This window comes from Colletotrichum higginsianum, chromosome 6 (assembly GCF_001672515.1).
Source record: "Colletotrichum higginsianum IMI 349063 chromosome 6, whole genome shotgun sequence".
NCBI lineage: Eukaryota > Fungi > Ascomycota > Sordariomycetes > Glomerellales > Glomerellaceae > Colletotrichum > Colletotrichum higginsianum.
In genome coordinates this window covers 1859032-1885246 of record NC_030959.1, presented here as the reverse complement: position 1 = coordinate 1885246, position 26215 = coordinate 1859032, and the positions used below count along the sequence as shown (strand labels likewise).

Here is a 26215-nt window from a genome sequence, read left to right as displayed (position 1 = left end):
AGGAAAAGCAGCCGAGCCTAAGGACTGCATGACTCCTCTTGAACGCCCGCGAGAAATGCCAATGTATATGGTTGATATAACAGTTCAAAGTCCCAAACTCGCTGCGTCATCGTCATTAAGTAAGTGGCAAAATGTGTGAGAAAATCAACAATTTCTTCCCTAGTTCCAGCCTTGCATCCGATCGTTATCTTCGTGAATGCGGAAGCCGACTTCACCATCGGTGCCAGGGACCTGCCAGCCGCGCTGAGTACTGGGATACTCAGACGGCTGGCTGCTCACTTCTGAGTGGACATCGTCTTCGGCTGTCGGGGAGAAGAGTGGGTCGATATTCTCGCCGTCCGATATATGGTCCTGGTCCTCGATGCCTGGCCAAGGCTCATCCTCAGGCAACTGGATTTGCCGCGCATATGATGAATCGCGTTCCTGTACTGGTACTGGTTGAGCCACCATCTCGACGCTGTAATTGCTCTCCTCGTCGTCATCATACGGGTTCGTGCTTCCGTAGTCAGGGTCCAGGTTTTCGTCATCTTCCGTGGGAGAACCGTCCACGATACCGCCCGAACCGCGCGGACGTGTCTCAGTTAGAGGCGCGTTGCTGTATGGCGTAGCGTAGTAGTGTGGCGTGATACCGCGAGTCGATGGGTGGCGCTCTTCGGAGGGTATCACACCAGGCATAGGACTTGGCGATATGGTCCAGCGCGGCGTATTAAGGGGACGGCTTGGAGATCGGGTTCGGCGTCGTTTGTAAGCTGTTGAAATATTTGGAGGGCTGGTTCGCATATGAATAGCTGCTCTTTGTTGTCCGAAGGACGACACGCGACGTTTTATTTGCTGCGACGGTGAAAAGGTCGCCGGAACTGCGGGAGGTAGCGAGGCGGTGCGGATAAACGGAAGTTTGGAGGCTCTTCTCTCCTTCGCGGGTGTCTGGCCACGGTTTATCATGGGACTAGAGGACCGCATTGAAGATTGCATCGCGATTTGGTGTAAGGAAGGAGAAGCTGGCACCCGCTGACCGGCTTGTCGTATGCTGAGAGACGACTGTGCGCTTGGGGTCTCGTCGAGCTGATCGTTCCACACCCAGTAGTCCTCTCGTGCATCAGCCTCGGGTACAGTTGCATGTAAGTCTGGGTAAAATCGGCTGATCTCTCGGAGGCGTTGCCAGTTCCAGCCACTCTCGTATGCGGGCAGATCCTGGAGATAGGCATCCGGTTGGGTGATGAAAAGACGAGGCTCGGAGGACCGCATGATGACCGAATTGAGAAACGAGACATCCCAGATAGCAGGCGTGATCATCTCTGCCGGGGTCAAGAATCGGAGTCGTGAGTCTTTGTGAATCTTGCGGAGGGGAACCCATGGTTGTTGTAAGCCCAAAAAGCGGCTCGTCTTGCTGTCAAGACTGCGCTGTCGTGAAGTCGAACGTGAGCTGTCCGATAGCTCGGAAAAGGTGGTACCAAAGGCAGCGTGCATTGCGGCCTGTACACTTCTGGCATCGGATCCCTTGACGGAGATAGTTCGCACGAGGCCGCGGCTTTCCAGTCTCTTGTTGATGATGCTCGTAGGACTACACGCCTTGGCCATCAGCCATTCATAGTCATGGCCGGGATCAGCCCACTCGGCGCAAAAGGGCGACTGTGCCCTCAGAGTCGCGGAACTCATGGTGTTGGGCATTTGTGTCCACTCGTCCAAGCTCGACGGACCATCCGACTTGAAATCCAAAAGCTCCTGCCAGATCTTCTTCAATGGGAAAGGTAGAAACACAACCTCGATTTCCCAAGGTCGAGCAGTCGTAGGAAGTAGCGACTGAAGCTGGGAAATCTGAGCCTGCAAGGATTCAATCTGACCGAGTATCTCGCCCGAGTGGCCGGCCCGGGCAGTGGTGGTGCTGGTCGCAACTGAGAGGACACTGTTGGTAGACTCGTCAAATGTTTGGCGGTCGGCACGGTGGACTGTAGTACTACCATTATCGTTCATGAGCTTTTCAACCTCCTCGACGCGGACTTCAAGGTCAGTCACGCGGAGGTCAGTAGCGTCGTGCTTCTCGTGGCACTCCTCGTGGCCAGCAGCGGAGAAGGAAACATTTTCCAGCCTCTCGAGCCGGTGTTCGTGTCCTTGAACAGTATCGGAAAGGTGTCGAAAGGTATCTCGGGAAGGTCCAGCAAATACGGCGTCAACTTTTTCAACGGCGCAAGGAAATTGCGGAGCCCTAAGAGTATCCTCGCCGTGCTCGCTGTGAGGAGCCGCTGTCCCGGTATCGTCCTTGGCCGATTGATCATGTTCGGTGGCTGTATTAGCGTCGTGGAACGTGTCCCTTTGTGGAGATCGCATATGAGATGCAGCAACACCACTTAGTGTCTGGAGGCCTTTCCCAGCAAACGGACGAAGGTAACGGGCCTGACTGGATGATGCTGCGGAGCTGGGCTGAGATTGCATTAGACACTGGGCCGGTATGGGCGGTAACGCAGTATGTCCGGGCTGGGACTGGACGAAATCGCCCCAGCTTAACGTGTCCTGAAGAGTCGATTCCGGACGAGGTGTAGAATCATCCTGTCGAAGAGGCCTGGGTTCCTTGGATTTGTTTGGGGATAGTATCATGGCAGTATCCAGGTTCATGAATTCCATGGTCGGCGCGAATCCTGCAGGCATCCGAAAGGACATATCCGGCAGCTGGACGGGACTGAGGGGCTCTCTGGGCATCTTTGGTCTCTCGTTCTCATGGCCGACAACCTGCGCTACAGGCGTGGGGATGAATGCGGGCGCCGGCGCTTCGCTCGCGGCGCGTCCGTCATCGTGAAAGCAGGCGTGATGCGAACACATACACCAAACGGAGTTGTCAGTACCCAGGTTATCCGTATACATCCTCCCAACGGCGAAACGGCTCCAGAAACGACGGCATCCACACTTGGCTCCACTAGCACCGGGCGTCAAGTCCACGTAGTTGCAGGCTCCTCCGGGCAGAGGGACGGGGCTGCGCTGGGCAACGCCATCATTGTAGATGTCGAAGAATGAGGAACCCGGCAGAGGGGGGTCAAGTGGTGTCGTTGCCATTGGCGGCAGCGATATTCATCGGGGAGGTTGGGCAGTGGGGATCGGACGGAGACAGGGCGGGCGCGGGAGCTCGAGGTTGATGAGATGAACTGAGATGGGATGTCGACGATGTTGATGTTTGAGGTTGGGAGAAGGAGATGTCGGAAGAGAAGAGGAAGAGAAAATCCCTACGCGGCCCAAAGTAAGGCCCGGCAGGGTCGCAATCCGAGAGACCTAGAACATTGCAGCTGCTATGGCCGTTAGCTCGATGTCCGCTGTCCTGGTACGGTATAAATGTCCAGATTAGGTTGGAAATTTGGCATTCGCAAGCCGATCGGGATGATCCTCAGGTTCAAAGCACACGCACCCGCAACGGATTAATTATACGAAAGATAGGTCTGGTGCAGCAGAACAAACTGCGGAAGGGGATCGTCTTTTATATTTGCATGCGCCAATTTTTGGGAATAGGTGCGCAAGTCGTGAAAAGTAACAGGCGGACAAACAAGCCTGGCGGACGACGCAGTGGTGGACGACGAGGTGTTGTTGATCGAAAGTAAGGCGGCCACTGGATTGGGCAGCAGGAGCACTAGGTACGGACGGGAGCGAGGACGTTGGTTGATGATGGTGGGGGAAGGAACGCGCGCAACGGAGAAAATATGGAGAAAATGAACAGTTCAAGGAACTCTCCCAAGATCACAGTCTTTTCGGGAGGAGCATGGCTGCCAATGCAGGTGCAGGCTGGCAGGATGACTCGACGAAGAGCTGCAGGTTTCCTCGTAATCCAAGTCCTGTCCCAAGCCTTTTCGTTTGCTGTCTGTCAGAACAGGCTTGTCGCCATGTGCGTATAAGTGGAAGCCCACGATAAGCATGGCGCATAACCCGTTTACTTTGTCCCTCTTACTATGCGGCAGGTGGCCGTAGTCCGCTATGGAAGGTGTGCATCCACAGGCGATCCCGCTCCAGTTCCTTAACCGACCACGACGGTTGCAAAGGTCCCAAGCAGGGGGATGAGGAATAGACTGTATTTCCACCACCAGAACGCGTCTCGCTGCCGTAAGTTAAAGTGTGCTGGTGGCTTGCGTACCCTTGTTACGCATCCAATTGGTCAAATATCCCCCACCCTGTGTGACTCCGACCCGTCCTCGCGCTCTCATACTTGCTGCCTACCTAAGTGCCTCAGAGATAACTGGATACTAACACAATGGGCATCCAGGTAGTGTACGGTATTGCTTGTTTTTCTCCATCCCAGCGTCCTTGGGATGCAGAGGATGGTTTGTATATTTAAGAGTTGCAGCTCCGACAATATAGCTTGCCATCATCAGACACCAGGAGTTGATTCTCCTGCAATGACTTACCTCTCCTCTCCCCTTGTCCTCTATCCTAGCCCCAAATAACGCGTCCTACAATCCAGTTGCACGACGCGGACCAACCTTTGAGGGATGGGCGTGAAGGGGGTGGGTGGAAAGCCGAAAAAGCAACGACGAGACCGCTTGTTCCATTCCAGGGATGGAAGGACGCAACAGGCATGGCAGTCATTGACTCGGTTTGGTTAGATTACCGGAGCGCCCGACCTTTTTCTTTTCTTTTCTTTTCTTTTGTAATCAGAGTATGGGGCTGTGGCAAGCACGCCTTTTCCGCTTGGTGAATTGCGCCTTCCCCCGTCCCTTCAATCCTCGAGGCGGCAAGACCAGGTGACGAGCGGTGGATGAAGGACCTACCTAAGTAGATATGCATATTGCATGGGGGCCTCCCAGGTGCCAGGATGACACTCGGTGACGCTCTCCATTTGAAGCCATAAGGCGTCCGCCCCGTCGACCCGTTCAAGGCGAGGCGTCCGACATGACTGGCCGGGACGTGGCTGGCCTCGCCCGTCAGACGGGTTGTGCAATTTCAGCCAAAGCCTCGGAATACATCGTTGGCTCGGTGCAATCGATGGGAGGGAGATGGCGATGAGGAGAATATCCCTGTGTCTTACGACGAATAGTACAGGGTGGACAGCTGCGGATGTTTAGACGACGAATTGAGGGATGAACAATGCGCATTTTGGGACGCGTCTCTGTGAACCACGCAAGCCACGCCGTACGGTCATGTCGTGAGAGAGATCTGTTCGGTCACACGCGTGCGCACGCTGACACGCCATCACTTCCTTCCCGTCCGTAGTCTGGCCCGGAGCCAAGATCCGCATCTGCCACTGTCCGGTCGGTACTTCCGAAAGAAGGATCGGTGGAATGGGCTATTCATTTACGGCATGGCATGTCTTCTTACCTGTTGAGGTAAGTAGTGACATTCTAACCCACCGTCTACTATGTGTGTATCACCCGCAGATGGCGTTGTTTGCCAAGCTTATGTCACCAGTTATGATTGTGCAGTAATGATGAAGATACCCTTTTATTACGGAGACCTGACATCGTTTACCTATTCTCTATAGGAACGCCTAATAACCAACTCTAACCAAATCTTTGTGGTTGTAATAATATGCGAATGCTAGCCCCCCCTTAAAACACCCATTGAGAACATAAGACTTCTCGTCGACTCCTGCTGATCCATGTAATAATACACATGTGTAGTGAATAAAGTAGCGAATAACTCCCAACCCCTGCCGTGGAATATCTGGTGTGCTCAGACCTCGCCCCAGCTTCCCATGGGGCCAACCGAAGCGATAACTGACCCCGTACCAAGGGAACCCCCAATATCCCAGTAGTGACGAGACGAAACGCTGCTGCGTCTCGCCGACCTCCGTGTGCTCTGGCTGGCACAGCTAGACGCGTGCCGCATAGCAGCGGGGCTAGACGGTGTTGTCGCCTTGAACGTCCTGCGCTCCACTGGTCGGGCTCGGGAGACGAGCGGGTGATGCTGGCGCACCCGCGCGGCCTTAGCTGCTGTGTCTGGCGTGCTTGAGGTGGCAAGGTGGGAAGTACCGGTTGTAAAGGCAGAGGATGGTGCCGACCGCGAACTGAAGCGGGATCGCAGGTATCTGAAGACGAGGTTGACGTCCAGGTCTTGCTCCCACTCCTCTTGTGTGAAAGACGCGGGTAATGGGGTTGACTCATCCCTAGTCAGCGGGACGGGAGGATCCGACTGGGCCCGGGAGGGGATGTTGATGGGGCGCGCGTGTTGAACCATTGTTGGTTGGAACTCGGGCATCTTTGTGGACACTTCCTGTGCCCGGGGAGCAATTGGCGTGTTAGCGCCCGATTCTGGAATGACCGGCAAGCCGGCATATGGAATGGGCATCTGTTGCATGCCAGTGTATGTCGAGAAGGCCCCAGGATGGTGATGCGACAGCTGGTTGACCATCAGGCCGAGCTCTTTTGCGATGCGATCCAACGCCCGCAGCTGCCAAGATGAGTCATTGGTCTCCTGAGTGGGCGTGCTAGGCAATCCTGCGCCCGCCGTGGGTGTCGTTGACAAGTCATCATCTGACAAAAGTCGCTCTCCGAGCAGAATCGAGAGTAACCTCTCGTCAATGCCCAGGTCGTTTAGGACCTTACGGGTAATTTTGACGAGTAGCCCTCGCTCGTCGTCCTTGGTGTCAGTCGGCTCATAGTGCCAGTCCATGCTGTCGGCATCGTCTTCGTTCCCGATCGCACTTAGGCTTGCAACATCCTCGGCCACCTTCTCCTCGGCCGTCACGGTTGGCCTGACAGAGGCCATCGACAGGCGGCGGCGTCTAGTCTCCCTGCTGATCTCTTCCAGAAGGATGCGACTCTGCTCCAGACGCCAGGCCTCAATCCTCTGCATCTTGTGTGTCTCTTGCTCTTGCTCGACTTCCATCTCAAGATGGGCCAGCTCGAGGCTCTCACGACGCCTTCGCACGCGCTTAGGGTTGAATCTCTCAAAGGCGTAGATCTGCTCCTGCACCTCGGGGCTATCTAACCTGAAAGAGCCCAAACCATCATGGGCAGGAAGCACAGGGACGCTTTGGGCCGCGGCAGCACCCGCAGACTGTGTATAGAGGCTTGGGACTGTCCGAAACTCGGGCAGGTGACTGTCAAGACTGTCGAGTTCGGCGTCATCTTCGACTGACTCTTCGTCAATAGCACTGGAAAGGGCGCCCGACTGCCGCGACTCGGTGTCGCGGGCCGAGTGTAAGAAAGTATTGAGGCTGCCTATATCACTAAGCCTTGACCGGCCCGGCGTGGGGAGCGACTCCGCCTCTTCGCTGAGATAAGAGGTTGTTGTCGCGTCATCGGCGGGCTCGAATAGCACCCACGAGTGGGAAGTGTCGGCGGCAACTGGGTCTTGAACATGGAGCTGGGGAACGTCTCGCTCCTCGTCGTGCAAAGGACGAGCGGCACGTAGCTGGGACGGCCGCCGGGTAGGTTGATGGAAAGCCATGTTGTACGCTTTATTGCCAACTCGTCAAGTTGGCCGAAGGGAGGAAACAACCAGAGGCCGGAGGTAGAAAGGTAGGTATGGATGTGTTCGTTCGATAAGGAAGGGGAAGCAACTACGATAAGGCTCCCCAGTCCCAGTCACGATATCGCAGTGACGTCTCGATAGCGGCGCGCCGTATCCGTAGCGTGTCGTCCGTTCGTTGTTTGACAACGTCTCGGTATCGATGGAATCTGGGAACGAGTTCACGTTCGAGGCGGGTCAAAAGGTTCAAAATAGGAGAGAGGTCAAAGATCGGTCAGATGCAGGCTACACGGCGGATATATGTGGCAGCAAACTACTGGGACCAACAAACGACAAGAAGGAAGAATGCGGGATGGGTGATAAGAGGATAAGGGCCCTTGGGGGGGTAGGGAGGGGTGGGTTCTCTTGGGGGCCGGACCAAACAGAGAGAGAGAGGGGATGACGGACTGGGTCTGTCACTGTCACTGATTAAGGCGTCACCGAAGAGCGGGCCAAGTACCGCACCTCCCACTTCGGTCATGTACCTTGGAACCGCGCGCCGTTACGAGTAACCCCGAAGTATATGGGCGAACTCGGAGGGACGGCGGGACAGGCGCGGTGTTCCCAGACAACACATGTCCAGCCAGGAGATTCGGAGGGAGGGTAGATTGAGAGATTGGGGGAGCCATAGGATGCCACTGGAAGGGGGGCAAGGGCGCGCAGAGTCAGACCAGAGATAAGTGGTGGGTGGATGATGTGATCGCGTGCAGCGGGCAAGGGATCCAAGGACAAACCATAATCAACTCCTTTCTCCTCCAAGGAACCTTTGGCTTTAATTCATGGCTCTACTTAGGACATTCAACGGACTTGAGAGGAAGAGGCAGTAAACAAACAAACGAAAAAGGAAGAGGGAGAAAAAAAGGGGGCATGACGAGTTCTGAGAAGCGGAGGCAAGCAAGAAAGAGATCACCATTTTGATGGACGGCCGTGTCCTGACACTGACAACCCACTCACCAGGGCAGCTAGGCATGAACCAACTGACGCTGCGCGCTGCACCTTGCTGGGATGGCGTGTTGGGGCCCCTCTTCAGGCTGCCTGGCCACTGGTTGCGCTGAGCAAGTCTGCCACACCTTCCCGTCAGCAATACTTCGGATGCGCTCTGAGCGGCGCACCATGCTGAGACATGGCGGTAGGACTTGAATGGGGAGGGAAAGCTATGAACTCTGTTTGTTTCTTGAATACTAGCTCTTTCGTGTCCGGACAGCGGAACCAAGCAAGGTCAAATAATGTTCATGTCATTTCTAGCTTTCTATGAATCACTCTTGCAGGCCAGAACCACAAGTGCCTCCTTGCCTGGACTTTCTCTCACTTGCCTCCATCCATCCCGCTGCCAAACTTGTACGAACTGGAGATATGAGTGGTGGTGGACTGCCATACTGGCTCAACCAAACGATGTCGGGGGGGGTCACGTTGACGGCAATATTTGCCCCCCAAAACAAGCATATCCATGCCATGCCGCGATGCACATTTGCGTGCCCCATTCGCGAATTCTAGAGAAGTCGCTAGGCCAGGAGTCCCATACCAAGTCCATCAACTTATCACCGAGATCAATGCCCTTCCATTCCGAGGCTTCGGCCCTTCGACGAGAAAAATGGAAGGGGAAAAGAAGAGGGGCAAGACTCGTCCAACGGCCCCCCGTCCCACTCCGATGCGCCCAGGACTGACTCTCGCACATCCTCGGACTGTCATCGCCCCCTATCCCGACTTTCGGGGCAAGCTTGGGAAGAATTCTCGAACCTGTCGCGAGTCGTGAACCTGAGGAAAAGCAAGGCCCAACGCTCCAGTACCGAATTTGCCTCAACCAACAAACCCGAAAAAACCATCAAGAGGTGTTCCAAGGTTCTTTTGGTGGCATCTCAGCGTGCTCCAAGCCTCAATCAAGGTCTCAAAGTCCCCAAGTCTCACACCGAACACCATCCGAAATCCCGATAACGTCATTCAGGTCACCTGGGATCTCGGTGGGACCTGATCGCCGCCCATCGCCGCCGCCGCCCCTTCGAGCACTGAACATTAGCTCTCTGAAAGTCGCTACGGCAGCATTCAACCTCCACGCGCTGTTCCGTGGGCGTCTGCACGTCGTCCCATCCCCACTAACGTTTGGGCGCCAGTAGACATCGCCCTTGCCGTTTGCCCAGGTGGTCTGCAATCTGCCCGTCTGCACCTGCGCTTGCACCTATCTGCACCCCTGGCAGGGGCTGAAAGGTTCAGGCGGTTGGCCGTGCTGTTCCTGCACTGGCTCCTAAAGAAAACAGGTCGCACTGGAAGGCAGTATATATGGTGAGGAGCCATCGTTTTCGTGCAACTGTTGGTTGTTGTAGCCTATGTGGAATCCCAGCTTGAGGCGGTTTTTTCTTCTTCTTTTTTTCTTTGTCGCTGCTCTTGCTAGATCACTGTCAGTCATTTCGCGGATCCAGAAACTCTACCACTCGACCAATGTCTGGACACTGTCGTTATTGCCTCCAATAGCCTCCATCGCGTACACCAAAGCTTCAAATTGCGCTTCATTTCTGTTGCTCAGATGGAGGGAGCCCCCACCGTAGCCCCTTTCAAAGATTCCCCTCGTTGAGACATCTAGGCGCAGCGCAGCTGGGCAGATGGGGTTTGTCTGCGTGACCCAGACAAGAACGTGTCCACATGGTGTCATTCTATGCCACACGGATGATCCACGGGCCAAACCGTCCTCACCCGACACGTACGGTTCGAGATTGACATCATCGCGTCTACTTGTCCCGGAAATTTGTCAAGGATGTTTCGTCAGCCCGATATGTTCTTCATATTCAGCCTCCTGCGAAGCCTGCCTACTATCCTAATCCGCGAATCATATTTCCCATAGTCCAGATCTCGTTCGTCGTGAAGGTAGAGGGGCAAGTCTGTCAAGTGCCAATGATTGAATTCCTATCTAGAGTATGCCGCAGCATGACTCCCATCATGTTGACATGCAACCACTTTAGACGCCAGCCTGTAGAAACCCAAATCCCGAAAGAAACACGAATCCCACACCTTAAGCCTCAGAGGCAAAGGCATCGGGGAAGCGCTTCATGTTTTGCTCGAGAGAGCCGTGGTTGGCAAGGAACTGGACGTAAGCACCGTCGACCTTGACGCGGCCAGCAGCCTTCTTCTCGAGGTACTCCTCGCGGCGGAGGGGGGTGAAGCCCCAGTTCTTGGAGATAATGATTTTCTGGCGACCGGGGAACTTGTACTGGGAGCGGCGAAGAGCCTCGAGAGCGACGGCCTTGTCTGCAGAAGAGCATTAGTGACGTCGTTCAGCGTGAACAGTTTAGGTAAAACGTACTGGAGTCACGAGTGCGGACGCTCATGATGATCTGGCCAATGTTGACACGGGCGACAGTGCCGTTGGGCTTACCCCAGGCACCGCGCATACCAGTCTGAAGTCTATCGGCACCGGCGCAAGACAACATCTTGTTGATACGGACGACGTGGAAGGGGTGGGCGCGGACGCGAAGGTGGAACGACTCCTTTCCGGCGGTCTTGACGAAGTACTTGTTGGCGCAAATGCGGGCGGCCTCAAGAGCCTCGGAGCTCAGCTGCTCGTACTCGTTCGAGACCATGTGGATGCAGAGAGGGAAGTCATCGACGGTAGCCTTCTTGCGGCCAAGATCGAAGATGCGGATCTTGGGGTCGGGGACACCACGGTTGAAACGGGACTTGGGGTACGGCTGAGAGGCGGGAGAGGTTAGTATGTCTTGTTTCGGAAGAGGGCATCCCCGGAAACCGCGACGAGCACCCTTATCCATCGCAAATATTTCACGTCGCTGCATCATGTCGATCCAGTTGCTCCATCGTGTAATGCCAGCCTTTCTCGGTGACCAGGTCCAAATCCTCCTCTTTCGATGCGCAAACTTGTCGTAGTAGGATCTCGGACGTCGTCGCGGGGAACCAGGGTGTGATGGAATCGGCTCACCTTGTTCTTGCAGTACCGGTAGCAACGAGCGGGACGACGGGCCATCTTGACGGTATTGAGATCTCACGGGATCACTCGTTACTGCTGTTGGTGGTTGGTTAGTGGGATGGGTGTCGAACTCGACCGGAATTTGGGCGTCACTCACTTTTGTAAAGGTTGCTACGATGCGTCAGACCGAAAAGCAGTTTTGATTTCAAAGCAGAACGCTGGGTAAGCAACCGGTGGCCAAACAGTACCCACTTTGGGCTCGCGTAATTGCCGGCGTTAGGGTTTCTACATGGCAAGTACCAAGAACGAGATCTGATTGGCCAAGACGGAAGAAGTCGGTGCGGGGCGAGCTTCACTTTCAACAAAACCAAACTTTGAAAATTCGCCTTGTTGAATGCTTCTCATGACCATCGACGACAATCACCGCCCAGCGCCCATCGACCAATCTACCCGCCAAACCCCCCTTACAATCATCCAAGATGGCCCCCGTCAAGAAGAGCAAGAAGGACCAGTAAGTTATCCTGATCTCATGGCTTCCCGAAGCACCACTTTCGCTTTGAATTTTTGCTTGCATCGCGTTTTTTACATCGATCGACATGTCCACGTGCTAACAAGAAGAAAAGGAACTCCATCAACTCCAAGCTTGCCTTGGTACGTGCAGAACGACGATGTTTCGAGACGGTCATAGTAACAATTCCTAGGTCATCAAGTCTGGCAAGGTCACTCTTGGCTACAAGTAAGCATGCACTGCGGTCAATTCTACGGATCCTGCGACTAACGACAACATAGGTCCACGCTGAAGTCTCTGCGCACCGGCAAGGCCAAGTACGCTTTCCACATACAGCTTGTTAATGTGAGCCCAATATTAACACTCCGCAGGCTCATCCTCATCGCTGGCAACACCCCTCCTCTTCGCAAGTCCGAATTGGAGTACTACGCCATGTTGGCCAAGACGCCCGTCCACCACTTCAGCGGCACCAACGTAAGTTGAACCTCCTTTACTCGAACTGAGCGCATTGCTCAATGTCTTGCTACGGACCTCGCGGATCACTGGTCCCATGGTCAACCCAGCGAAGAAGTCTAGTAGACTTCGGAGGGCGAACAACTGCTTACCTAGTGTCCCACACAGATTGAGATGGGTACGGCTCTGGGAAAGATCTTCCGATGCGGCACCATGGCGGTCCTCGACGCCGGTGACTCTGACATCCTCAGCGACCAGGTCGCTTAAGTGGATGGAGCACAAATTGGCTGGGAACGGCGTTGGGGAACATGGTCAACAAAATAAGGAAAATGCGATTCGCAACTTGGGACCGCGGCTTGGGATATGCCTTTATGATACCTCAGTCTTGTCGCCAGAACAAGACTAATGATGACCAGAGGTACTTTCAATCGAAAATACTCGCCTGTTACCCCGCCATGTAACGAGTCCCACTTGTGAAACTGTTCCTCCGTTCCTGTTGTCAGCAAGTTTATTTCGCAGCGTAGCATGTGAACTCTTTTCTAACTTTATCGTTATAACGTTGTGTGTATGCGTCAAATTCCGGGACCGAAGCTCAGGTCAAAAATGATGTCGGACAAAGTGATGTTCCATTTAATCGACGGCATGGCAGATATCCAATGAGGGGGGGGTTAAAACAAGATTGGTTGGCTAATTGTCAAAAGTGAAGGAGCGGTTCCTAATCTCATCGGGAATGCCGTCGCGAGTCTTGCATTGATGGCAACATGAAGATAATTTCTCAGTTCCCACCGAGGTGAGTACTGACCGGTCTCATCGAAATTGTCACCCAATGGCCCGGGGAACCCCTTGGGTACAAAGACGGGCCGAGCCCACTTTCTTCGATTGGCTCCGCACTCTACTTGTGAGAGAGCATGGTGGGAATAGATGGGGCGCATGGCGTGAAGGACTCATGTCAATTTCATGTTCTTTTAGGACAACTTGGCCGCTGTCTGCGTACGGGATTCAAACTACATTGTTCTCTTGGAAAGCAAACAAGCTGGCCAAAGTGAAGTGAGCAGTCCAAGACGAAGCAGGTCAAGGGGCTGTATGTCCAAAGGGCAATCAATGCCTGGCTCTTAACAATCCAGACTATAGCATGCTCTTATTCGCAGGGAACGTTTTACACGGTCTATCTCCATGTTATCGTCATTGAGAATGTGATGCTAGAGTTGCATCCAAACGCTATGGGATATCTGAAAGTTTGTCCTTCATGCAGCAAAAAGTTACGGTCCTACCATCTATCTGCCAGTAATAAAGAAAAGGCCTAGACTGGAAGGGGGCTGCTGACAGGAGGAAGATTGCCGACAGGCTGCTACCATCCGTCGCATCTCATGTGAAGACGAGACGGCGTGTGCGGCATCTCATTCGCCGCGTTGGCCACCCACAGCCTGTCACTGGTAGCCATCTCCCGTCATCCACCTAAGCTACAAGCGTCGGGCTTCGAAGGGATGGGACTGAAACGAGTGCTTCGCCACGGGTTCCAGCTGAACGCCTGAGAACAACATCGATCGAGAATAGCATGCGCATGGCACGTAGCACAAGGTTATCGTTGCCTGACCTACCACGCTAGTCAGACCAATATGGACTGGCACGAAAGTGCCAATCCGAAAGATAGGCTTTGTGGATATGGGGAGGGGCCGACTCTGTTTGTTTGTTCGTTCGTTCTGCAGCGCTCAAGCAACGCGAAGAACGATTAGCGGCCCGGGTCGGGACTTGGGAGAGCAAGAGAAGAAAAAAAGCATTGTTCTCGTTCCATATCCCGTTTCCTAGTTAGGCCACGTCCTTAATACTGAACACTCTAGCGAATTGGACCCCCTGGAACCGCCCCAAAATATCGGAGATTCACTGGAACAACCTGTGGACTGGACAACCGACACAGACACATGCACCCGCATGCTGTACCTCCTGTCGCCAACCAGGATCCAACAGGCCAACGCGAAAGACCCAACTGTGCTTACCGGGGCTGAGGCCGTCTGACACCGACTTAAGCTTGCAAAGCTGCTGCTGCTGCACACCCTCCCGTTCTGCACCGCACTCCTATTTGACACTCACATTTTCTGGGTAGCCCAACGATCAACAACTCTCTGCTGTTGTGTTTCCTCGCCGTCTGTTGTTCCAAGAATAGAGAATTACATACGTCTGGTAGGATAGGCTTTTTTTCTTCTTCTTCTTCTTCTTCTTCTTCTTCTTCTTCTTCTTCTTCTTCTTCTTCTCTCTCTCTCTCTCTCTCTCTCTCTCTCTCCGCGTGGAATGTAACGTCGTCACTACAGAAATAACCCACCCGGCACCGCACCTAGACCGCTGCCTCTTTTTTTCTTTCCTTACCGTTCGACGAGGTCCCCCGCTTACCCTCCGTTTCCCCAGGTTACCCTCCGCCGCGAACTGCATCAACAACAACCACAACAACAAGCCCTCTGCGACTATCATGTCCGCTGCCACCGCAAAGAAACCGCCCGCTGCGGGCGTCGGTCGCGTGTCTTCGACAGATTCCGCGTCGTCGCCTTCTGTATCTCCCGCGAGAACACCCACACGGTCCTCCACGCCCACCGCTGCTTCTGCTGCGCGTAGAGCGCCGGCTCGATCAGGGACACCTGTGTCCGCCCGGGCAGCTGCTGCCAGAAGAGATTCCGTCCTGAGCAACGGCAACGGCAACGGCAACGCCGAAGCCGAGGAGGCTGCGAGGGCCGAGACCGTTGCGCTGTTGGATGACCTCAAGGAGCGACTCTCCAAGGCCGAGATCTCTTCCGACCAATATAGGAAACAGGCTGAAGTGCTGCAGACGAGACTTGACGATGCGATTAAGGAATCCTCCAAACTGGAGGAGAGGGTGCACGAGGCAGAAGAGCAGATTGAGACACTGCAAAACGAGAAGAGGGACGCCGCCAAGAAGATGCGCGAGATGGAAGCGATTTATGAGGCCGAGCGGAGCTCAATGACCAAGGAGAAGGAAGAGATGTCCAACAGAGAGGAGGAGATGCAGACCATCATCCAGAGACTGAAAGACACCCTGTCGCAACGGGCCAATGACGAAGACGGTCGTCCGTCACGGCAATGTAAGTTTCACCTCACCAGGCCACCGTTGAGAAAACAGAAGCTGACAAGTCCCAAGCCGCAGCATCGTCACCTAACGTCGACAACGGTAGCTTCGCTCCTCCTTCGTCTCTGAACCGCAGCGACTCCCGGAACAACTCCAAGATCTTGCTGCAAAAAGACAAGCTGATTGAGTCGTTGAGACTGGAACTCGCCGAGGCCCAGATCAAGCTGGTGGAGTCCGAGAACCAGGGCGGCGGCAGGCTGCAGGAGGTAGAACGCCTTTTGATGGAAGCCCGCATGGCCAACGCCCGTCTGATGGAAGACAACGAAAGCTACCAGCTGCTTCTCCAGGAGAAAACTCTCAACGGCGATTTCTCCAAGAATGATTTCAGCTATATGGGGGTGTCCGCCAACCAGGATGCGCTCAACGCTCTCGAGGGCCGGTCTGGCGGCGCGAGCCTGGCGGACGAGCTGTCCGAGGATGCATCCGACGCTGGCAACGACAACGAAGTGGTCCGCCGCCTCGAGTCAGAGCTCAAGTCCATGAAAGATCAGAACAAGGCGCTTACGCTCTACATCAACAAGATTATTGAGAGACTTCTCCAACACCAGGATTTTGAGCACATTCTGGACACATCCAGCGAGCCCAAGCCACTGACCGCCAACACCAACAAAGACCTCCCGCCCCCACCGCCAAAGGAGGGCGCTTCCGGAGCGTCGCTGTTGCAAAGGGCCAAGACCATGGCCGTCGGCCCGAATAAGCCCAGACCGAGGCCCATGTCTTACATGCCTTCGGCACAGCCAGCCAATTCAGCACACACTGATCCGGAGACAGCGCCTAGCATTCCTATCGGGAATCTGACTCGATCTTCCAGCACTCGCCGTGCGCGCCCGATGAGTGAGCAGTTCACCGGCGTCAACCTGGTCAACCAGATGTATAGGGGACCAGACGGCCCCATCTCCCCGCCCCTGGGCTCCCCTCGCACCCCGCGAACTTCGCAGACCTTTTTCGGCGGCAACCCCAACGCGGCGGCACGGGCACCCAGCGGCCAGCAAGCGCCAACGGCAGGAAACTTCCCTGGCATGCGCAGTGAAACATCGAGCACGAGCGGCGACTCGAATGACCTGACCACGCCTCCATCGCAGTCGCCTCCGCGGTCCCATCACGAGAAGCAAACCACCTTTGCGGGCAACAAACCCCGCCCTCTGCGCCTGGTGCAGGAGAACAACGAAGCCAAACTGGAGAACAACAAGCGAACCAGTTGGATAGGATGGGCCTCCGGCTGGGGCAAGAAGGACGAGTCCCCCCCAGCGGCATCCAATGAAGCTATTCCCGAGTAATCGGCACATAATTACGTCGTTATGTTTATGACCTTTGCTCTGCTACGCATCGATTTATCTCTCTCGGTTACAGCACGCTTGACTTTTGTTGGATAAGATGAAAAGATCTAAAACAGGGCGGGATGCCATCACTCTTCCTCCCCCCCCCCCCCTTTTCCTCACGCCCAAGACACTTCTTGTCTTCCTTATGCACTGCTGGAGTTTCACTTCTTCGCACATGGTGTCTAGGTCGGGCATCACAGGTAGAATGCCGACAAACCATTGGGACCGGAGGCGCTTTCCATCCACCTCGCAGATGCCCGCTGTCTACTTATACTTTTCTCTTATGGCTACGTCTATATTCTTTCTGTCAAACCAACACATCACATCTACTCCTTCAGCATTGGTCACTTGGAGAGCCGGGGGTGGGAAGGAGTGATGACATTGTTTTGACGCTACTGGAAATGTGAAGGTGGCTCTTTTCTCTCGCTGGCGGTGGGTTTTTGGGGGTGTGGTTTTCTTTTCTTAATCATGATTACCAGCATTTCCTAGTAAGTGCTAGATATTTGATGACAGGCGCGTCTGCTTTTTATAAATGACTTCGTGGACTGCCAAGTGAGTCCTTGGGCTTGTAATCTAGCTAGACGCAATGTTGGATAGATACATGAGTAATGCAGAGATGGCTTGATGTTAGAACGGTATCTGCCTCCTTGCCTCGTGAGCGTCAGTGTGGGACGCTGCAATACGAGATAGATATTTTCTACACTTTGTTGTGAGTTGATCAAAGTTGGTCTGTGTATCTCTGCACAAAGAGACAGTCAGTCGGTCGTCATTACGAACATTCCCTCGGCTTACCTCTTCGGGTAATCAATCGTGTCTCTGTGTATGGATGGCTTTTTACCAACTGATTGTCTATTCTAGATAGCTATAGCTAGGCAAGGACTTGGGCGTGAAGCACACAGCTAGGAGACAACCGAGAGAGCCCACTGTGACCAATACAGGAAGTAATTACTCTGTTCTGGTTCTTGCTTTTCTCATATGCATCGATAACTACTTCATGTCCGTTTGGCTCTCGCCAAGGAAACTTGAGCTGACTCGCCCAGCCGAGTGCCTGCTCTCCATGGACGCAACCCTCTGAGGCTTTGTTATTTTGATAAGCCACGTAGAACTCCAACCTTCGCGGCCCGACTTCATGGCGAGATAATTCCCCCGGTCTGTATTAATCCCGTAATAGTTGCTACCTGGTCAGTATGAACCTCTCCAACAGAATACATTTTGTGTGTTTGTCTCGGTCTGAATGTGAGGTTTCAATGAGATCGGGCCAATACTGACGACCCTTTATGCACTCGCCCGCGCCCTACACATGGTATCACAACCCTGTCGACAAGGGACGATAGGTGGACGATATCTTACCCGCTGGAAGATGCAAATGCTTTACACTTTTTATTCTTCTTTTCTATCGAGCTTGCTTGTATGGATACTCACAGGCGGCTGTTGCCGCCGACGAAGGCGTCGAGTTTCTTCTGGTCGTAGACATCCGCCTCAACAAGCTTTTCCCACTTCTGATACTCACATGTCAGCGGCGTCATGTTGGGGATGACGTTGTGAGAAGTCGCGAGGGCGGACGGTTGTGTAGGTCGCGGCCCTCTGGGGCACGGGCAAGACTCACCTTTTCGCCAGAAACTTTGATCAGGGTAGGCAGGTTCGTGACGTTGAACGGCGCCTGTCTCCACGGGTTCTCTTTTGTCCTCCACCTGTAGCCCCGGCGTCAGCAACAGCAACATCGGCGCGGCATGCGACTCCGTTTGGCGATTTCACATGCGCACTAGGTGTGCGCAAATGGGGACGAGGGGAGGGTTCGATCCACTCACTCCTCGGGCAAGCCCGCATAGACGACCCGAACGGTGTTCTCGTCGCCGCCAAACTTCTTCTCAATGTATGGCTCGGCCGCCGTACAATCGCCGCACCACGAGCGTCCGTTACGGTGCGAGGCGTAGACGACGAGGTACGCCGGCTTGGCCTCGCTGGCCTCGGCCTTGAGGGCGTCGGCGACGGCTGAGGCGGACTCCTTGGTGGTGATGACAGGCATTTTACGCGTAAACGTGTGTCTGTTAAGCCTTGGTTCTCCCCCCTGAAAGAGCTGGAAGTATGGAATCTAAACAAACTCGGAGAAAATGCCCCTCGCTTTTCCTTCTTATTATTTTTGGTTGAGTGGTGGGCGAAGGAGCGTTGGACCCGTGTTATATGACTCGTTGAGAACGCTAATGGCACAATTCGTACAATTATTTGCGTTATCTGACGGTAGGAGAATGCGTCCCGAAATTTAACCGAGTGTACGGAAGTGACTGATACTTGCGCGCAAACTAAACCCCCATAGAATCACCTCGAGCGCGTCGTTGGATTGCTGCCTCTGTTCGGGCCTCTCTCCAACCATACGACTTCATGACATTCTAAAGTGGTTGGCCCCATGGAAGCGGTCTTAAGGAAGGTTCAACAGCGCTGGAGTGAATGTCGGAAGAGAGCAGACGTGAGTGAATGATGTGCTAGAAGGAAGTCCTTCTGGTGACCATATCATACAACCAAACAACCAGCTATCCTGCCTTGGTAAGGAACATCTGGCTAAAATGTCTGAGGCAAAGAGGAACAAAAGAAGACGGGGGTCGGGAGCAGGGAGAGGCTCTAGAAAGCCGTCAAAAAGTAATTTGACAACTGTGAGATTCGAACTCACGCCTCTTTCGAGACCAGAATGCTCCCTGATCAACAGGGAAGACGTAGGCGTTGGAGCGCCGTTATCTTGAGTCTGGCGCCTTAGACCGCTCGGCCAAGTTGCCCGCTTCCTACCAGGTGGTACATCGAGTGGATCAACTGTGGATGCGAATAATTGAAGGGAAAGAGGCTCAAGTAGCCCTCCACTACCTGCCCACTAGTATTTTCTGGTTGCCTCTGCCATCTCTCCTCTTTCGCTTCACTGAAATCAACGACGCACACTAACGGTGTCCCCGGATGGGTATCTTCTCCGCAACCCAAGGCTAACAAACGATAGAATGACCAGAGTGAGACAAGATGCCATGGTGGGTTCAGTTGGGCTCCGATCGGAGACGAAGTTTCCAAGGCGACGAAGGATTGGAAGGACAAACCGCAATGAACCACAAATCCCCACGTTGCTTGGGGGGCCTGTTTACTTTACCCACGAATCATCCCCTTTCTGACGTTCACTGAAGGCGGTCAACGTTTTTATCGGAAGTGCCAGACTGGTTGTGGTCTCACGACTGTTTGATGACGGCCAGCGGACGGGGACACTTTTTGGCATTCTGTTTAGCTACTCCAACCTGCACTTGGTTGTCCGGAGAGACCAGAAACACAGATAGACAATGTAGAGCGAAAGCGGTGTGCCTCGACGTCATTGCTGGTCGACATGTTGCCTACCCAGAGATTGAGGTCATTTTCATGTTTCAAGCAGGTGAGATGACGAGGCTTGTCTACTAAACAAATATGTGGTTGGTGTTATCACCCTCAGGCCGTATCTGAGTCTGTTCACATTGACGCTTTCATTACCAGCCTCTCAATATCGCAATCTGCATTGCCATTGTATACCTTTGCTGTTGTTGGGTGTAATTTCTCTCCCAGTCAACCGCTTCTGTGGGCGCAACTGATCCTTCGTCCACTTTTCTCCCTCCTCCTACTCATCAAGTTTCGTTACAATTACAACAGTGTAGTTGCCACTTTTCCCCTTCTAATGCGAAAATGTGAAATAAAATATGAACCCCTGGAGTGTGAAATGGCCGTATTGGACAAGGAAAAACCTAGTCCGCTAAAAGGAAAACTACTGGGTGGAAAGTGAGCCCCAGAGCTGCCTCCTATAGTAGGAAAAGCCCTGTCCCTGAAGGAGTGTGATATGCCTCCTGATGCGCTATGCCGACTGGATAAGGGCATGTTTTCCACAAGTGGATGGAGGGTGAGGGAAAGCAACGCAAGAGTATGCCTGCGCAAATACGCAGGCTCAAGATAGAAGAAGAGCCATCATCATTGATGACAGTCTCATCAAGAGATGTATGTATGTACAGGTCGCTTTTGTCTTTGTTCCAAAGCCCTTATTGCTGAGAGATCCCACTCAACGCCACTTTTACCTCGAAATGCTAGCCATGCCATGCACGCTCAATATACAGTTGACAAAGGAAATAAGGGGGTGGTTGTGTTGACTGCCAGTGAAAGGGCCCTACGGTTCAAGACCCGGTACCTCACCGGGCAAGGTTGTGTTTGGTCGAAGGGATGGATCGTTGGCAGAATTGGGCTTGACTGTCGTTCTTCCAGATATCGGTGCACTTCGTACCCGCTGGCTCAAAGGTAGGGAGTAGCGAACGACACCTTTGATGATCAAATCGAACTCATCCTGAATAATCCGGCCCCAGCGCTCGGAGCCCCCAGCAGAATGGTTACCTGGGAGATGGAGCCTCATGGTGCCTGTCGATGCTGAAACACCCTTATTAAAGAAGGATCCTTCAAAAGATAATGGGCTGTCAAACTCGGTGATGGTACCCAGGCGCATGTTTGGCGCAGCATCATCGTCTGGCGGGTCGTCGGGAGGATCATCCCGGACATGCATATCTGGGTCCTCGGAATCTATTTCCTTCCCGTCATGTGGCCGCTTCCACCAGTCAAAGTCCGTTCCGGCGTGAGGTGACTTGGCGAATATTTCAAGATTCGCCTGATCGATCGACACCACTACGATGTTAGGGTTGTGAGCTTTCACCGTCAAATCAAACATGAGTTCCGGATCGCTAGATAGGACGTTCTTGATAGAAACCAGCTGAATGTCCGTGAGCGGTTGTGACGTGGCGAACATAAAGCCAATAGCGCCGGTAATGACGAGGAGTAGCATCATTGTCACCACTAAACAGGCGGCAAACCGGTTCAAATAAGACGGTTGTTGCCTGTATGCCTGCGATTCGAGGTTCCGCATGTTGGTGGGTTGACGCCGGCTTCTTCGCGCAGACCGAACGGTGGATGATATCAGCGGAGTACGCTCGTCGTCTGCCCCAGTAGTTGTGGTGTCATCGGCTGCGTCGTAACGAGCCATCTGTATCGAAGATCGCTTTCCGAGAGCATGCGAGCCACCTCTGGCAGAACTGGCAACCCTAGGACTAGGAGGGCCGGACGACTGCCTTGAGGTGTTTCCCGACAGTTTCGATCGTGCAGCGTTGGGGAACAGCGACTCGTTATCGAAGAGAGAGGGATGTGAGCTACCAGGCTGTCGTCCCCACCGTCCAAAATGATTGTGGTGATGGTGCCTGGTGGTGCCTCGGCCCGAGCCAGGTCCAACGCTTCTGCCGCTGCCCTTGCCATCTTCATCGACGCCCAGGGTCTCAGCTCCGTTGCTGTTGAAAGTATTGACGAATTTCATGCTCTTCTTCAGGCCGACCGCTGCGGCACCGCCGCCCTGCAAAGCTTCGTGGATCGAGCGCATGCCCATGCCACCGGGCCTGTCCGCCTGGCTTATCATTGAAGTGGCACTTGGGGTTCGGGAATGGAACCGGCGCCTATCCCCTACATCAGGGGGGTTGGAATCATAAACGAAAGTCTCCTCCGAGTCCGAGGTGTTGGCCTCATCAACTGCGCTAGCCACTTTGGCCTCAAAAATGTCTGCTTTAGAGGAAGCTGAATGACGTATCGTCAGTAAATTTCTCGCAAACGAGGAAAACTCCCAAAATAGGCAAATTCCCAAAGGATTACACGTTGAGAGCCGAAACATGGGTCCCGCGGGCTGCCGCGAAACCACCGCCAGCTTCCGTTCCGCCCCCAGGGAAAAAAGTTTCAGTGGGCGGCGGAAGATGGATTGCTGCGGATACTGTCCGCAGGCGCTGGGGAAATGTAGAGATGGAATTGCGTCTCACCATTGCCAGAGTTGACAGTCGGTTGCTTCCGGCTGGTCTTCTTTTTGTCCTTCTTGGGTCGAATTGTCTCGGTGCTAGGCTTTGCCTTGAGTGTGCCGGTCCCAGCTTCTAACTTAGAAGCGGGCGCCAGTGCCACCTGGGGAATGGAGGACACTGTTTCCGTCTCGACGATGAGGGAGGATCCTTCTCCCGTCGCCTTGCTTTTCCCCTGCTTGTTCGACAGCACGCTGGACTGCCGCGTCACAGTTGCTACCGGTGCAGAGCTCTGGGATCGCACTCTGAGCGTTGCGTTATCGCCCGTCTCGGTAGCTTGAAGGGAGCCTCTGCTGAGCCGAACTGTCCGGTTGTTGTATGTTTGGGTGAGGTTGTCGGCGCTAGCAGCTGCCTCTTGGGCCAACTTCTCGTTGACCTTTTCCAACGTGGAGTCCATCTGTCCTGGTGAGTTCGGCAAGCTGACTTCCTGCACTGTTTCTAAAGCCGATCCGTTTACAGTAACCGGTGTTCTCACACCAGAGGCGACTTGCGAATCGTCCGTCTCGCTCTCGGACATGGAAGGGAGGGGATCTGGTTGAGGAGAAGGAGAGGCTCTCGTGAGGTTGATTCTCGGCGTCTCTTCCTCGCCCCGGCGTGGCGCGGGCGGGTTTTGAGGCTTGTTAAGCTGCGGAGGAGGCGAGCGCAAGCGAGGTGACACCGGCCAGCGAGGACTATCTCTCGTCTGGGCCACCTCGATGTTGAGAGGCGCCTTTTGGGGGTTGATGGATTTAAGAAAGGATTCTTGCGAGTTTGGAAGGAGGGTAGGAGTGGTGGCTGCGGAAAGAACCCTTGAAGATGTCGGCGGGCCTGGTATGCTGCTGCTGGACCTGGCCGTCCGGACTGCGGTCAAGTCCTGCTGACTGCTCTTGCGCGACCTCAGCCCGGGGGTAGAGGACGGCTTAGGTGCAATCGTGGGCTTTGAGGACTGTCTTGAGGGCGAAGTGTCGCGGGAGTTGTACGGCGATGGTGTTAAGGATGTGGTGGCCGAGGATTCCTTGGAGCGCGGCTGGGGTTCGGCGGTGGTGGTAGGAGTGTTGGAGGGAGGAGTGACAGACGCCCCTGCGTGTACTAATCGCGACTGGCTTGCGTCAGAGGACCCGTTCGTGGTGATGGGTGTCTTTTCCATGGCCGAGGATTGTCAAGTGAGACAGCAAAGGGAATGGAGGCTCGTCTAGTCCTCATACCAATCGAATGTGGTTGGGTTTTGTTAACTCGGGAGCCGGCAGTCGTGGTTCGGAACCAGGCCTATCATGATGTTCGGCAATGCGACGTGGGATGCAATGGGATTCTGTGCGGGAGGATGCGGTCCTACTAGGGATCTGGAAATGTCGTCTCGGCGGGTTGTTGTGCTGCTCAAGGCTGGGTTGACGCAAGACGAATGCGCCGTCGTGTTGGGGTTCGTAGTCGATGAGTTGCTAAGCTGCGGGCGAGTTGGCTGCTGTGTATTTGTTTGGCAGGACACAAGAGTGAGAGTGAGCCGCAGAACGGTAACTGCTATAGATTATGGCTTTGGCAACGAAGACTAAGAAGCTCTAAATGAGGGGAAGGGAGGGATCAAAAGTGGTGGTGCAAGATTAAACGGGAGTGTGAGTGTGTGTGGTGGTGGTGTGTCTGATGTAAAAGACGAAGACGAAGACGGCTGAGGTTGGTGGAGGTCGGTGGTGGTTGTGGGAGACCAGACGGGAATGAGGTCAGTAACGCTGTCAGTGCAAAGCCAAAGAAAAAGTAAAACGGAGGGGGTAATGGACAATGCTAGGTGTGTTGGCGCTGGCACGTAGGTACGGGAGGTACCTATTTTTCGTTGGTGCTGCTGATTTGGGCAATTAGGTGAGGTATCAGTGGCGTACCTCATCGACCAGTCAATACCTAGGTAAGGTGACGCCTATCGCTGGCCTCCTCAGCAAGCGACTACTAGAGACCTGAGCAGCACCGAAAGAAGCAGTGCCTTGTTTTGCAAGGGGGCAGGTACATTGTTCAAGGTCTGACGGTACGTAGCGCAAGTACTTTACCATCTGACGAGACCCATGCGCTTCGCGAGTTGTCAGGGGCCATCAGGCGGTCATCAACAAACCAGGTACCGAGCGACGTCCAAGTCGACATAGGGTGAAGGACACTCTCCTTCTCATGCCACAGCTGCTTCCGCTGGCGTCTGCCGAGGAGCAAAGAGGAGGGGATGGTAGAAAGGTATGATGAGCTGACGATTATGGGCATTTCTAATTGTGTCTGCTTGGCTAATGAAAACGCACTCTTTTCATCACCATTTTGTTATGCAAGTACCTCGTATAAAGTAAGCATTGTGCCTATTGCTGGCACTGCTGTCACTGCTGTCACTGTTGCCAAAACAGATAGAAAGTCATGGCTCTTTCGTTCAATCGTCGGAAGATATGGAATACAAGATATACACAACACGCACACATTCATTCATTCTAATTGTAGACACCCCCCCTTGAGATACCTTGTGCTGTCCGACCAACCACGAAGCAGGTTACCTTTTGAAGGAACGGCACGGATGGGATGCAAACAAAACCTCTAACAGGTCCGGAGCGAAGCCCCTCGCCTGTTTCCTGCGGGCAAAGCGACAAAGGTCGGGAACCACGAAAAGGACGAGAGCTCGGGAGGGGGCGCAAAGACAAAGCAGACGAGTAAGTTGCACCAAGGCAAACAACCACCAAGAAACCTACGTTATTTGTACGAAAATTAAAAACTAAAAATGCATACTATGCACACGGGTACTGATTCACGAAGGGATGGGCATCCGCCCCCCACCTCCAAATGTGTTTCTCTAGGAATCATGAATTCCCCTTCGCGGAACGAGATATCTCAATTGCAGCTACTGCCGTCCGTCCCTGTCTCCCTCCGTTCCTAGCCCCTTCCTTCCTTGTCCCTTATGTTTGCACTGGTTAGGCAGTCTCTAGTCTTCTAGCTCCATCCTAGCATAAATATGTTTCTGCTCAACTTCGCCGTCTCGTTGAGGTGGGGGAGGGGGCAAACAACGAAGGCTTGGACAGGTTCTGGGTCTGGGTCTGGGTCTGGGTCTGGGAGCTTGGTGCGCATGGCACCGCGGAAGCGTCCCTGACAGTCCGCAGCAATCAGAAGCTTTGTGTCAGGACCCATCAGAACAGGTCAGCAATGGGCTTCCCCCCTCACCAGATTCTACCTTTCGGTTCTCTCCTAACGGGTTGTGGTTGACTAACTAGTGTGGACTGCGCAGACTGGTCACGGTTGTTAGCCATCCTGGGCATCCTCTTCTCCTCTCCTCTCCTCTCCGCTGAACAGGAAAACCGGAGCATTGGAAGAGGGGCGGCGCCGCGGACGGATATTCCTTCAAGCCAACGCGAGAAATGGACCCGACTTGCTGCAGGTCCCAGCATAGCGTCACCAAGGACCAAAGACGGAGGGGAGGGCCAGGCGAGGAAACGTATTCTGCCACGGCGAAGGGGTAAAGACTGAGAGGAGGAGCCGCGACAGGTCCCACAATACAATTCGCCAGACGGCATGGCCAGGCACAGCGTTAACATCATCGGAGTTCGCAGCTGGAGTGTCCGGGCCACCATCCATGATATGTACTTTTTCTCCCGCTAGACATGGACCACTCAGGCGGGGGAAGAG

The 26215-nt window shown here is 54.1% G+C and overlaps 7 protein-coding genes across 7 annotated transcripts; 2 read left to right on the top strand and 5 right to left on the bottom strand.

Annotated features, from left to right (window-relative positions):
- Positions 1 to 159: 159 nt before the first annotated feature.
- On the bottom strand, positions 160 to 3045 carry CH63R_08975 (uncharacterized protein; the record flags this gene model as incomplete). Its single annotated transcript, XM_018303949.1, has 1 exon — positions 160 to 3045. The coding sequence occupies one exon, from the start codon at positions 3043 to 3045 to the stop codon at positions 160 to 162; it is 2886 nt and encodes a 961-aa protein (XP_018155972.1).
- Positions 3046 to 5643: 2598 nt separating this feature from the next.
- On the bottom strand, positions 5644 to 7362 carry CH63R_08974 (uncharacterized protein; the record flags this gene model as incomplete). The annotated part of the gene is made up of 1 exon (XM_018303948.1): positions 5644 to 7362. The coding sequence occupies one exon, from the start codon at positions 7360 to 7362 to the stop codon at positions 5644 to 5646; it is 1719 nt and encodes a 572-aa protein (XP_018155971.1).
- A 3061-nt stretch (positions 7363 to 10423) lies between these two features.
- On the bottom strand, positions 10424 to 11389 carry CH63R_08973 (Ribosomal protein L10.e; the record flags this gene model as incomplete). The annotated part of the gene is made up of 3 exons (XM_018303947.1): positions 10424 to 10659; positions 10715 to 11099; positions 11345 to 11389. The coding sequence occupies 3 exons, from the start codon at positions 11387 to 11389 to the stop codon at positions 10424 to 10426; spliced, it is 666 nt and encodes a 221-aa protein (XP_018155970.1).
- Positions 11390 to 11811: 422 nt separating this feature from the next.
- Positions 11812 to 12560, top strand: CH63R_08972 (60S ribosomal protein L30; the record flags this gene model as incomplete). The annotated part of the gene is made up of 6 exons (XM_018303946.1): positions 11812 to 11843; positions 11956 to 11983; positions 12034 to 12068; positions 12122 to 12157; positions 12212 to 12314; positions 12462 to 12560. The coding sequence occupies 6 exons, from the start codon at positions 11812 to 11814 to the stop codon at positions 12558 to 12560; spliced, it is 333 nt and encodes a 110-aa protein (XP_018155969.1).
- Positions 12561 to 14754: 2194 nt separating this feature from the next.
- On the top strand, positions 14755 to 16703 carry CH63R_08971 (M serotype; the record flags this gene model as incomplete). Its single annotated transcript, XM_018303945.1, has 2 exons — positions 14755 to 15382; positions 15439 to 16703. The coding sequence occupies 2 exons, from the start codon at positions 14755 to 14757 to the stop codon at positions 16701 to 16703; spliced, it is 1893 nt and encodes a 630-aa protein (XP_018155968.1).
- Positions 16704 to 18163: 1460 nt separating this feature from the next.
- Positions 18164 to 18771, bottom strand: CH63R_08970 (Thioredoxin-like protein 5; the record flags this gene model as incomplete). Its single annotated transcript, XM_018303944.1, has 3 exons — positions 18164 to 18244; positions 18352 to 18436; positions 18554 to 18771. The coding sequence occupies 3 exons, from the start codon at positions 18769 to 18771 to the stop codon at positions 18164 to 18166; spliced, it is 384 nt and encodes a 127-aa protein (XP_018155967.1).
- A 2127-nt stretch (positions 18772 to 20898) lies between these two features.
- CH63R_08969 (Phospholipid metabolism enzyme regulator) lies at positions 20899 to 23732 on the bottom strand (the record flags this gene model as incomplete). The annotated part of the gene is made up of 2 exons (XM_018303943.1): positions 20899 to 22337; positions 22574 to 23732. 2 exons carry the CDS (start codon positions 23730 to 23732, stop codon positions 20899 to 20901), a joined length of 2598 nt encoding a protein of 865 aa, XP_018155966.1.
- Between the last annotated feature and the right edge of the window lie 2483 nt (positions 23733 to 26215).